The sequence below is a fragment of the Neophocaena asiaeorientalis genome, unplaced genomic scaffold (assembly GCF_003031525.2).
Source record: "Neophocaena asiaeorientalis asiaeorientalis breed wild unplaced genomic scaffold, Neophocaena_asiaeorientalis_V1.1 scaffold124, whole genome shotgun sequence".
In the NCBI taxonomy this organism is placed as follows: Eukaryota; Metazoa; Chordata; class Mammalia; order Artiodactyla; family Phocoenidae; genus Neophocaena; species Neophocaena asiaeorientalis.
The window spans coordinates 12644483-12657830 of record NW_020174135.1 but is presented as its reverse complement, the minus strand read 5'-3'; the positions used below and the strand labels follow the sequence as shown (position 1 = coordinate 12657830).

At 40.5% G+C, this 13348-nt stretch overlaps 1 protein-coding gene across 3 annotated transcripts in view; it reads left to right on the top strand.

The window, feature by feature from the left end:
• Positions 1 to 13348, top strand: part of ZCCHC2 (zinc finger CCHC-type containing 2) — a 54524-nt gene that overhangs the window by 22289 nt on the left and 18887 nt on the right. For 2 of the 3 annotated variants that reach the window (XM_024754881.1, XM_024754882.1), the window contains exons 6-10: positions 4339 to 4433; positions 7241 to 7324; positions 9255 to 9312; positions 11396 to 11531; positions 12993 to 13057. In XM_024754881.1, coding sequence (XP_024610649.1) covers positions 4339 to 4433; positions 7241 to 7324; positions 9255 to 9312; positions 11396 to 11531; positions 12993 to 13057 — 438 coding nt within the window. The remainder of the gene's footprint in view (positions 1 to 4338; positions 4434 to 7240; positions 7325 to 9254; positions 9313 to 11395; positions 11532 to 12992; positions 13058 to 13348) is intronic. The other variant, XM_024754883.1, reaches the window with a different exon arrangement.

Sequence of the window (13348 nt, the reverse complement as noted above, 5' to 3'; positions counted from 1 at the left end):
CCCCCCCCCCCCCCCCCCCCGTGATGGTGGTGGGAGGCGTGGCCTAATGTTCCAGAGGGTGCACACATGACAGGTGGCCCGGCCGGGTGTGGGGCCCAGACGGGGTCAGGAGGGCGTATGCTCAGGGCTCCGAAGGGAGAAGCAGTGACAGTGGGAGACAGATAAGCTTACTACAGGGGGATGGGCCTAGTTAGGGTATATATTAAGAATCATGAGAACCAAGTTTCTCTGTTGGAGAAGAGAGTTATGGTATGGAAAGGAGAAAACCAGAATGAACCCTGGAGTGTCTCATTGGAATTGAAGATACCGGTGCAGACTCATGATTTGCAGTATATATAGGTAGATACAGAAATAAATGTGGTTGTGTGTGTACACGTGTGTTCCCTGGCTCTGGTCACTGAAAGGGTCTGGAAGCAGCCACACCCCAGTAGCCGTGAGCATCCCTGGTATACAGAGCTTGACTTGTAACTCCGTTCTCCACTGAACAGAGCTAGGGCTCCTTGGAGGAGAAGCTGATTGCAGGTCTGGAGGAGGAAAAATACAAGATGAGCCCATCGTGCCAGAGAGCAAGGAAGCCCTCAGGGAATGTTTGGCTTGGTCACAGGACAAAGGTTAGCTTGAAGGGGCTCCTAGTGGTCAAATCTGGAGCAAATTGAACATCAAAATAAATAAGAACAGTATCATTGAATAAAATAGGAAACCATGGGTCCATGTTGAGATAAATAATAAACGATAGATTGAACGTTTGAGGACTAGGACATTTACATTGTCAAAGTCATTCCCCAGAGCTTCTTACTTCTAAAGAAGGGAGAGTAACCCTGGGTGGAGAAGTCTGACAGATGCTACTTGGATCCAGGAGAGTGAACTTGAATCAGGATCGCATACTACACAGTAGGCAGCAACAAAGGAGCACTGCCTCACTCCTGTGATATTCCTGCTGTGAACCTAATCTCGAGGAAACAGCAGACAAACCCAAATTGTGATCATTCCACAAAATATCTGCGCTGTCCTCTTAAAGCCAGGACAGTCGAGGGAGGGCTGAGAAGATAGCACGGCTAGCTGGATGCAGCACAGGATCTGAACTGGGTCTTTGTGGTAAAAAGGATACTTTGGGATCAATTGGCAAAATTTAACTGGCATCTGGGGGTTAGGAGGTCACGATTTATCAGTGTTAGCATCCTGATTTTGATTGTAGGAGAATGTCTTTGTAGGAATACTCATGTTTCACCCGGTGTTGGGGCAGCAGAGGTCAGTTATTTATGGTTTAGAAAGAAAATTCTCTTTATTTGCAACTTCTCTGTAAGTTTGAGGTTTTCAGAGGGAAAAAAAATACTTCCACAAGGAGCCACTTTCAGAAATTTGGCTCTTGGCCAACACCACAATTAAGACGTATGTGTTGGACTCCTTGTTATAGCTTTTAGGATTCTCCTCATATGATCTTGTGTGTGTGTGTGTGTGTGTGTGTATAGCCTTTTTACTATAAAGATGTTATTCAAGCTATTTGTGGAGAATGCAAAGGAAGGTGTAATGTGAAAAGTCCCTAATATCCCTTTCTTCAAGTCTACTCACTAGAAGTGGCCTTCATTAAAAACTTACATACCTTTCCAAAAATTTTCTGTGCACGTACACATCCCTGAATTTGTGTATTTGTGTGTATTTCCTTTGCGCAAACGAATCTCCTTTGCACACTTTTTTGCCACTTAGTCTTTTCATTAAATGTATTGGACATGGTAAAGCATCAGTACATGTAAAAAAGATTGCTGCCTCATTTTTTATTTGCTACGTAATGTTCCATTTTTAGTTGTACCATAATTAAACTAATCAGTGTATTTTATGGCTGTTTTGGTTCTTCCTAAATATTTTAAAGCTACAAGAATATTACAGTGACTGTCCACATATATGTTTCTTAACACACTTCTCTGTAAGAGAAATGTCTGGAATTGGAATTTTTGGTCAGAAGTACAGTGTGCATTTTTTAATATGCGGTACTTCCAGATTACTTCTGAGGAGGCAGTAGCACTTTATACCCTCAGAAGCCTTGTTTTTGCATCTCCTCCACACCTCAGCAGACATAAATACTCTCAACTTCTCATCTTTGCCAGTCTCTCAAAAAGGAAGACTGTATCTCATTTTAATCTGTATTTGAGTGGCCATTTGTACTTTCCTGTGAATGAATTTTTCAGTCCCTTTCACTTTTTTATTGATTACTAATTTATAAGAGTTATTTGTTAGATGAAAGAAAGGAGCACTGTTTGTCATTATTTCTTGACCATGCAGAGGTTTAAATTTTTATGTAGTTGGATTTATCAGTCTTTTCTCTTACGGGTTCAGGGTTTTGTGTCCAGCTTGAAAAGACATTTTCTCTTCAAAAATTATATTTTTAAAATGTTTTCTTCGTAATACTTCCTTTTAAAAACATCTTTGATTCTTTTGTATGGCTAGCCTGTGGTCTCAACACCATTAATTGGATTTTAGGACAGTTATTCTCAGTTTGTGAATTTTAGATTAGTATCGCTATAATTCATTTAAGAAATGTAGCAATTATAAAGGAGGGGGAGAAATGAAAACGAGAGGTAGGTAGTAAATTTATAAGTGAAGTGGAGATTGGATTGGTACAGGACATACTGCATTTACTTCCAAGTACACTGTAAATTAGGAAAATGAAGATATGGCACTGAAATGTACATTTGGGGTTGGATGACTTCTGTTATGTCAAAATGTAATCCTGGGCTTCCCTGGTGGCACAGTGGTTGAGAGTCCGCCTGCCGATGCAGGGGACACGGGTTTGTGCCCCGGTCCGGGAAGATCCCACATGCCGCGGAGCGGCTGGGCCCGTGAGCCATGGCCACTGAGCCTGCGCGTCCGGAGCCCGTGCTCTGCAACGGGAGAGGCCACAACAGTGAGAGGCCCATGTACCACAAAAACAAACAAACAAACAAACAAACAAAAAAATATAATCCAGTTTTTCTTATTTGATTGCTTGAGTAGTTTATGGCCACTTCGGGTTCTAGTTGGGTATAACTGCCATCTTGTGGTTATGCAGCAATGAACCCTGACTTGAGTCTGTATGCTGATTCCAACCAAGCCCCTGCCTTTATCTCAGGTGTGGTTTTCCTATACTGGATATGCCTGTACTTTTGACCAGTTAATTTGGTTTGTAAATGTAACTGGGCAGTAGATGCCTTTGGATTTTAATCTTCAGCCTTAGGTAATGTGTTCAGACCTGCAAATTTAGATTAGCTCCACACTTTGTATCTCAGTTTCTCTTCCATCTCTTCATTTCCTCCCTTTGTCTTCCTATTGAATATTTACCTCCACATTTGAGAACAAAGAAGCAATTTTGTCTAATGCACAAGGCAACTTTGGTCTATAAGGGTCATCTCTTGATATGGTATTTTGATGATTTTATAACTAATCTGAATGATAGATCCAAAACCTTGGGGAGACATTAAGAATTAAATTTTTAAATGAGCATTTAAAATGTTCAAAAGTAATGGAAGGGGGTTTGGATGTTGAGCAGGATGACAGTTTAATATGCGTATACTATTTGAGTGTCATAATCTTGAAGAATGTTAGTATATTCCCTAAGAAGAAATCGGAACTGAAAGGCCAGATAGCTTGTTTAGGGTGATTCAGCTTTTAAGCGATTGAGCTGGTATTCAGATCCCAAGTAAACTTTGCATTAGACTGTGCTGTAACTATGCCCCTTTTTGCAGAGTCCCTTTTGTAGGGAAGACCTCCAGTTGGAATCTTTTAATGACATTAGCAAAGCATGAGGAAAGCCGTTTTTTAAAGATAACAGCTTAGAATTGTGGTATGATACACATTGAGGTGCGTCATCAGTCATACCTTAGTCTGTAGTAATACTTGTAACTAACTTGGCGGCTGCGTTCCGTTCGTAGTTTCCAGAACTCCTGCATCCCGAACTTCCCAACCTCTTACTTTCAGACTGTGGGAAGGTGCCTTCGTGGTACACCCAAACGATGAAAAGTAACACCTATGAAGAAGGGTAAAGAAACTGAAGCTGTTTTTCTGAGCAGAAAGGCGACTATTGGACCTCTTGGGTAAAAGGCTGAAGTAATACATAGTTGGTTAGAATTGAAGTGTTACCACTAGATTATATAAAATTAAAAATAAGCCTGTTTATTAGATTCTTGTAAATAAGTCTTTTATTCACTTCCTCCTATGGGAAGTACATTAGCAAATAATAATTCTTTTCCTTAGGAAAACAGTTTTTTATACCTGAATTAAACTGCCACTGGGTTTGTTTACAATCTAAACTATCTCATGGATTTATAGTACATGAAATTAATGAATGTCTTTTCTTTTTATATGCAGGCAGCTATTTTCAACTTCATCACGAGCTTTTCTACAGAATCAGAAAGTACACAGCTTTTTTCAGTCCATATCATCAGACCCTCTACACAGCCTCAGTAAGTGTCCCTCTGCTTCTCTGTAGAAATTTGGCCTTTTCCTTGCTTGGATTTCTTGCTTTACCATGCCATCTTGTATGGGATTGTCACTTTAGTTAAGGTCAAGGAATAGTGGCATACAAAATTAGAAACATTTGTAGTTTTTAGTGAATTTTACACTGCAGTTTTAAAGAAAATAACTTACAACAGCTAATGTGACAAAACAGTAATGACGTATATGCAAAAAGAATATAAAAAAGAGTGTATGTATGTGTATATATGACTGATTCACTTTGCTGTACAGCAGAAACTAACACAACACTGTAAATCAGCTATACTCTAGTAAAAAGTAAAAAATTAAAAAAAAAAAAGCTAATGTCACAAAACAAACTGATTCCAAGGCAAGGGCCAAGTATCTCAAACTCGTGGGCATACTGGATTCTCAAGTTCCTTGGGAGATCTGGCTTACAGGTTGTAGAGATGCTTCAGTGCTGCTTGCATGATGGATAACCTCTCATGATGTGCCGCTGTTCCCATAATGACCTCCCCGGCCTCCTAGGCTGGAAACGCTGGCCTTACTCTTTTCACTTTTCCTCTTTGTATTCAGTCATTTAAAGGCCAAGTCACACCAGACAAAGGACATCATCCTTTTTACCCCTCCTCACCAATCCCATTGTTAGTTAGGTCTTTTTTTCATGCACAGACTGTGCAAAGCCTCACTTGTCTCAGATTCTAGTTTCCTACTGTACTATAACCTGTCCTGGGCTTGTCTCGGGGATCAATTTGTTAATCCTCTATTTAGAACCTTAAACGTTTGCTGTGAAATTCAAGCCCTGCCGTGAGCCCCTTGAGCCGCCTCTCAACCTCTCTCGGGCTCACAGGCTTGGCAGCCACTCAGGACACCCTCCCTGCCTTTTCCTGTCCCAGGGTCTTGGCTTGTTCTGCACCCCATCTTTTGTTACAGTCTGTTAAAATCACACCTGTTTCAGGACCCAACTGAAATCACACCTCGTGAGGATTCCCTAGATTTCTCTTATGTTCCTGTGGTTTGGTTTTGCCCACGTGTTTCAGCATTCATCATGGTCTGCCTTGAGTTTAGTTTTATACACGTCTATCTTAGCTGCCTTTTTTAACAAATATTTTGCCAGTAACATCGATGTGTGCTTTAGGAGAATTTCTGCTAACTTTAAGCACAGCCACTATGGCAAGTCGCTGTGTATTTTTCTTGTTTTTCGAATCTTTCCTTCTGCTTTCAACAAAGCCATGTCTCCCTGTACCTAGAGGGGAAAGAAAATGCATTTTTCCTCAGTTCGAAGTGGGAGAAAAAAAAGAGGTAAAAAAAAAAAATAGTATGATTGGATATTTATTGTAACATAGTTTTAGTTTTTCTAATCATTTGTGTGTATGTATATATCCCTTAAACAATTTAAACAAAAAGTAGCAGCTAGAATTAATGACTCTTCATGACTAAGACGAGATGAACAACTCCATGTTTAAATTCATGTCTGAATAGTGGCAGTAGCTTTTTGAAAAGAGAATCCTGATCATTCTAGAGTCATAACAGATTTAACAGTCAGGGCTTTCCACTTGAACCAAGTGTGGTTTTTAATGAATATCTATAAATAGCGTCTGTCTAATTCTAAAAAAGCATTGAAGCATGAACTTAAGCTTTTAATTCGGATTTTAGCAGGCTGCCTAGGAAAATGTACCCAAGTGAGTAGTACACACATAAATAACAGAAAACCTGGCTGGAGAGTTTGGCAGTATCTAAATTACATGAGCAATGCTAAAGAGGCTGGTAGATTTTAAGATATCAGATCGTTGTGAAATCAAAATAGTGTATTAAAGGACATGTTTTGAGGGCTTCCCTGGTGGCGTGGTGGTTGGGAGTCTGCCTGCTGATGCAGGGGACGTGGGTTCATGCCCTGGTCTGGGAGGATCCCGCGTGCCACGGAGCGGCTGGACCCGTGGGCCGTGGCTGCTGGCCCTGCGCGTCCAGGGCCTATGCTCCGCGACAGGGGAGGCCACAGCAGTGAGAGGCCCGTGTGCCGCAAAAAATAAATAAATAAATAAAGTAAAGGACATGTTTTGAGATTGTGGAAAATCTGGTCAGGATGTTCAAATTATTTCTCCAAAGAACACATCATTGGCAAAGTTCATTTGCACTTACTCTTTTAAGAAATGACAGCTCTAACTTCCCCTGCCCCCGCAATAGAGAGCAATATTCCGTATCTGACAGCTGAGAGAACAAATGTTAAACTCCTGAATGACTTAAAATGTTGACCTCCAGAAGCCTACTGGTCTGTATTTTAACGGAGACGTAATCCAGTGCATCAGAGTGGGTTCCATGGGTCAGTGCTGGTCCGTGACTGCTGGTCACTGGTCTATGGTAGAAGAACAGGAACAGAGAGGAGACGCTGGGAGTAATCTGACATTGCCATGTTATACTGTCTTTCATAAAAGGAGCGATCCACACAAACTGGAAATTCTGCAAAACCTTACACAGCACAGATAGTTGAGAAGCACTAATCTAGTCCATCTCCTCATTTTGCACAAGAGCACGCGGGGGCAGGCAGATGTGAAGCAGCTTGCTTCACTCCTGTGGCTTTTATGGGGAGAGCTGGCTCCATGCTTCAGGGTCCCCACTCCCAGTCCAGGGTTTTGTGCTATGTCCTCTAGCTTTCTTCAAAGTCTTAACTACTAGACATGTTCTCTTTACCATTAACTCTCCACTCTCATCCTCCGAGGGAGAAGAGTAATTATTATATTTGTTTTTCTCACTATTATAATTTTCCCTAAAAGTTAATGGTATTTAATACTTCCCGCAGATAACTTACAATCCTCTCTGAAGACCTCTAAGATATTAGAACACTTAAAAGAAGACAGCTCAGAAGCTTCAAGTCAAGAAGAAGGTAAACGCTGATTCACTGGAATAAAGTCATTCTGCGTGATATTGTCACAGGGATAGGTAGACAAACCGTTAGAACAGGTTAAGGAACTGAGAAACAGACATATGGGAACTTGGAATGTGACAGGTGGCCTTACAGAAGAGTGGGGAAAGAATATGCAATAAATGGTATTGGCTGGCTTTCCAGTCAAAAAAAAAGTTATATAATTAGATCCCTACTTCTTTGGGCACAGAAAATTTCAAATGAATAACAAATTATTTGCAACATATATAAACTTAATGTAATATGTAAAACTTAAATTTTTAAATGTTAATAGTCTGGGATGAGAAGGCTTTCTTGACAGGCCAGAGCATGACCATAGTGGAGATCTTTCTAATCTAAATGAAAGCTTAACAAGTGACAAGAGGTTACCATTCAGAGGACATTTGCAGGATATTTACAGGTGTAAAGACTATACGTCCAAGACTATAGATTCTTCTAAAAATCATTGAGAAAATCAGTCTGGTCAACAATATGGGGAAAGATAAACATAGGCAGTTCTCACAGAAGAAACTTGAATGGTTCAGCCTCACGAGTAGTCCAGAAAATGCAAACTAAAAACAATGAGAAAAAAAAACAACAACAACAATGAGAGGGGCTTCGCTGGTGGCGCAGTGGTTAAGAATCCGCCTGCCAATGCAGGGGACACGGGTTCGAGCCCTGGTCCACGAAGACCCCACATGCCAATGGAGCAGCTAAGCCCGTGCACCACAACTACTGAGCCTGTGCTCTAGAGCCCGCGAGCCACAACCACTGAGCCTGTGTGCCACAACTACTTAAGCCCATGTGCCTAGAGCCCATGCTCTGCAACAAGAGAAGCCACTGCAATGAGAAGCCCGTGCACGCAACGAAGAGTAGCCCCCTGCTCGCTGCAACTAAAGAAAGCCCGCGCGCAGCAACGAATACCCAAAGCGGCCAAAAATAAATAAATAAAATAATTAAGAAACAAAAAAACAATGAGAGATTAGTTCACACTCATCAGATTGGCAAACCATTTTCAAGTCTGACATTATCAAAGATATGAAGTAATGGGAATCCTCATCTACTGTTGATGGGAATTTAAATTGATACAACTCTTGGTGCAACTATTTTGGACAAAAATTTGACACTCTTGTGAAGTTGGAGGTGATTAATGCTACTACCCAGCAGTTCTGCTTCTATGAAAATTGTCGTCCGTGTGTTCAGGGGACAGGGATTCAGGCTCTCCCAGCAGCTTATGGGTAACAGCAAGTACTTGGATGTTAACCCAAATGTTTCAAATGTTAATAAAGTTATAAATAGGTTGTGGTACATTCATGCTAGGTGGCAATTAAAATAAAGCATATTTATAGTATATTCAAACATGTCGCACCACTGTGTGTTTGAATACACACAGGGGTAGTTAAAATAAAAACATGCACTAGATTATTTCAACTAGTTAACCTCTGTAGAGGGAGGGAGCTGAATGGAATGGAGGGAGGCCTTCCGTTGTTTCTGGGATATTTCCTTTCCTAATAAAAAGAGGCAAATACAGAGATATCTGGGAGGTGGGTACATGGGTGTTGGTTTTATTAACATGTGGTGTTTTGATATTTGAGACACTTCTTTTTTTTTCTAATGGTTAAAAAAGAGCCTGAAATTGAATGTGTGGTTTTGCAGCGTAATGCTCATGTCAAATTTCGTAGTCTTGGACAAAATTGATTTTGCTATTAGGTGGAACATATTTGACAGGGTATTTAAGGAAATTACTGTGCCTTTGAAAAATTGTTTCTTTAAGGAATTTTCTGTGAAAAATGCTTGGAAGTGCTCTACGTGGTCTGTCAACACTGTTATGGTCACATACATTAGTTGTGTCTTCCTTTTGGATTTTGTAGAAGCATATGGTATAATAAATTGTTTTTTTCCTCCACTCTAGATGTGTTACAGCACACCATAATCCACAAGAAACATACCGGGAAAAATCCCCTTGTGAAGTAGGTATCTAGTTCCTAAAACATGAATGACTTTGTGTGTTTTTAAATCAGCATCACATTTACTTACTGATGTATTTGGCTATAATTCTGCCGGTTTACTGTTTGCTTGTTATTTGTCTCACCTTTTCTGTGTTTTCCTTTCTCTCCTTTCTTGCTTTTGGGCGTTTTTTTAAAATTCTGTTTTTCTCTTCTATTAGCCTTGATAGTTTTCCATATGTTGTTTTTCGATTCTTCTGATGGTTACCTAGAGGTTTTATTCTACATCTTTGACTTAGGAAGGTCTGATATTTGTGCTTGTACCATTTCCCACGTGAGGACCTTGGATCACTGTAACTTCACTTACCTCCTCCCAGCTTATAAACTGTAGCTGTCATGCATCTTAATTCTGTTTTAAACCTCATGAAACCTTTTTGCATTAACCATTTAGGTTTCTACCATTCCACTGTTCTTCATTCCTTCCAGTGTACCTGAGCATCCTGCTAACTGAAGAACACTTGAGGATTCCCTGTCATCATATCTGCCAGTAATGAAGTCACTTTGTTTTTATCTGGAAAAAATGTCTATTTTGCCTTCAGTTTTGAAAGACATTTTTGCTCATACGACATAGGACTCCAGGCTAGTAGTTACTTTCTGTGAGTGCTCGGAAGCTCCAGTGTCGCTGTCTCCGGTCTAGTGCCCTTGGTCCTTCACATCATATCCTCTCAGCCCAGTTTGATTTCTGCTGCAAGCCACATAAAATCATTTATGTGACTTCTAACCCCCCCTCACACTGCGACTGTCCCTCCGCAGGCCCTGCCTCGTGACTGTCCACCTCCTGCCTCAGGGCCCGCGCTGATCCTATGAGCCTGCTTAGCCCTTGAACCAGCCCAGTTCAGAGCTGCACGTTAATTTGCCCCAGGGGTCAGTCCTCAACTGGTGGGGAGCTCCCGCTTCCTGCCCTTTGGGGAGATAATTCTGGGAGGTCCCAGCTGGTTTGAGCCTCTGTCGCTCGTAGCGGCAGCCTCACTAATGGACCCACACGCTGGTTTTTCCTCCTTTCCTGTTTTGTTCTCCCCACTCCTTGCTCCCACTTCTGGATCACCTCCCAAATCAACTGTGTCATCCCCAGATTCTGCTTTTAGGGGCAACAGTGGACAGTGGGTATCCATTGTTCTTCAATCTTATTGCTGCTCTTTGAAAGTTAGTGTGCTTTTCCAGACTGACTGTGTTTTTGAATTTTCCCATTGTCTGGTTTTCGGCAGTTTCCTATGATATATTTGTAGCTTTCTTTGAATGAGTTCTGCTTCCTAAGTCTGAAGTTTGATACAGTTCTGTTTTAGAGAAGCCCAGGCCATTCTCTCTTCACGTATTGCGTCTGCCTGTTCTCTTGTTCCCTCTTCTGAGGCTCGGGATGCTTACAGGTTAGACTTTTCACCATGTCCTAGGTGTTCTCTCAAATTTTTTTTGTTTTCCACATTTTTTTCCTCTGTGTTCCAGTCTATTTTCTCATGATCAAATTTCCTCTTCAGTGATTTTTTTCATCTGTTTCCATCCATTGAGTTCTTAATTTCAGTTTATTGTACAATTCTAGAATTTAAATTTGGTTCTTTTTTTATATATTCCAGTATTCTTCCAAAATTCTGTCATCTTGTAGTCCTTGACCGATGTGAAACACTGTTAATTCAGAGTCCGTGTCCAGTCACTTCATTCTCTGGATTCTGTCTGAGTCTGTTTCTGTTGTGTGTTTCTCTTGGTTTTCAGTCATATTATCCTGTCCCTTCACTTGCCTTAGACACACACAGTACATAGTGGTTCTCTTGAGATTGGGGTTACCCCAGCTGTGAGTGGTGCAGGATGAGTCTAAAGACAGACTGTGCCTCTGTTGTCAGCCTCCTCAGAGGCAGGTATTAATTATTAAATAGGTAAGAGAGGTATGAACTGGTTTATTCTTATAGTAGACTTTTTTCCTTAGAGCTGTTGCTAGGCATTCTATAAAAAACTAATATACTGAAGAAAGGATTAGTATAGCTTCTTCATTATGAGATGAGAAGGTTAGCTGATTGAAGACAGAGTCTCATACTTGCGTGAACTCTTCTTTTGATAGCACTATTGGTACAAGTTGTTCTCCGTTGGATGGGCTCACCATGCAGTATTCTGAACAGAATGGAATCATGGATTGGAGGAAGCAAACCTGCACCACCATTCAGCACCCGGAGCACTGTGTGGCCTTAGCTGACCAGGTACGGGGGCTTTGTTTTGTCTTCGTGCCATACTGTTCAAGCATTGTCACTGCATGAGAGTCGAGTTCTTTAAGCATTATTATGTCAGATAGTGTATCTGGTAAGAAGAAATGAAGGAATGTTTGAATGTAAGACTTCAAAGTTAATTGGTGTACATGATCTAAGCTCCTCTGTGACCTGAAGAAGTGTATATGTATTACTTTGGTTTTTTTTAAATTTAATTAATTTATATTTGGCTGCGTTGGGTCTTCGTTGCTGCGCGCGGGCTTTCTCTAGCTGAGGCGAGCGGGAGCTACTCTTCGTTGCGGTGCACGGGTTTCTTGTTGTGGTGGCTTCTCTTGTTGCAGAGCTCGGGCTCTAGGCGTACGGGCTTCAGTAGTCGTGGCACGCATGCTCAGTCGTTGTGGCTCGTGGGTTCTAGAGCGCAGATTCAATAGTTGTGGCACGTGGGCTTAGCTGCTCCATGGCATGTGGGATCTTCCTGGACCAGGGCTCGAACGTGTCCCCTGCACTGGCAGGCAGATTCTTAACCACTGCGCCACGAGGGAAGCCCTGTATTACTTTTATTGCTCTAAAATATTAGTACATTTTATTGTGATGCCTAAAATGTTTCACTAGGGATGCATTGTTATGCCAGGTTTTTTGCTTTTGAATTATTCACATTTCAGTCACTGTCTTGCTATTTATTGGTGATGTGAATTTTGAAACGGACCTTCCCTCATGAGTTGTTGGGCCAGTTTACCAGCAAATCCTGAATGTACTTAGGAAATACTTGGTTTTTAGGAGTTTGTGTAATCAGAGAACAGAATGCTCTCAAGTGTGTTTAGGTAACATGGCACTACAGATACATGAGAGATACTTACTGGTACAGCTATGGAGAGAACCACCTTCTCTCTAGAAAATTGATTTTGATTACTGGCCAACACTCAGATCCAAATGTTAACCTTTCCTGGAATGTGTTTTTACGAGCTAAAGCATTAAAGCATACTTTGAGAAATTGTGTGTTATCGGAGTCATGCTTACTTAATGGCCGAGTTTTAGGTCTCTGTGATTATACTTTTTCCCCCTCTACTTCAGCGCTAGCACCTTTTATTCTTAGAGTTGATGCAATTCTGTGTTGCAGTTTTACCAACCTGAACTTTACGAGAATATTAGTAAACGTATAGCAAATACCGGTTACTTGATTGTGCTTTATTTTGTGATGAGAAGAAAAAATACACATCCATTTTAAAAGCAAACTACGAAATAAATACTATACTCATAATTAATATTAAGTATTTGTCAGAATATGCAGATTTTAGTGAGTCAAGTAGGTAACTTCAAAAAAGAGGTTGGAAATAAAAACGTGTTAGAATATACAACTGGGACTGCATTATTTTAATGTTTTTTATCAGAATAAGAGGATACCTACACGAGTATGGTCTCGCTTTAGTCAGATTTTTTTTTTATTCTTTTCCCTAGCATTCAACTGAAAAACGAAGTTTATCTTCAATAAGTAAGAAAAAAGGAAAGTCACAAATAGAAAAGTAGGTACAATTTAATCTTTCCAGTAATAGGAATTGGTAAGAAGAGACGACATTTGATGACGGGCATGTTTAATTTATGTAGTATAAATAGTATTTTTCCATTCGTTTTCTTTATATTTTTACTCTGGACTTAAAGTTTTTCAGTTCTAAATAATCAACACATGCAGTTGATAAAAATAAAGCTATTGTCAAATATTATATTCAGTCTGGAGGGGCAAAATTCTCAGCCCTGTAAACTAAAGGGTGAATCTTGGATTTACATTGTACCTTACTAAACATTTTTTTTAATTA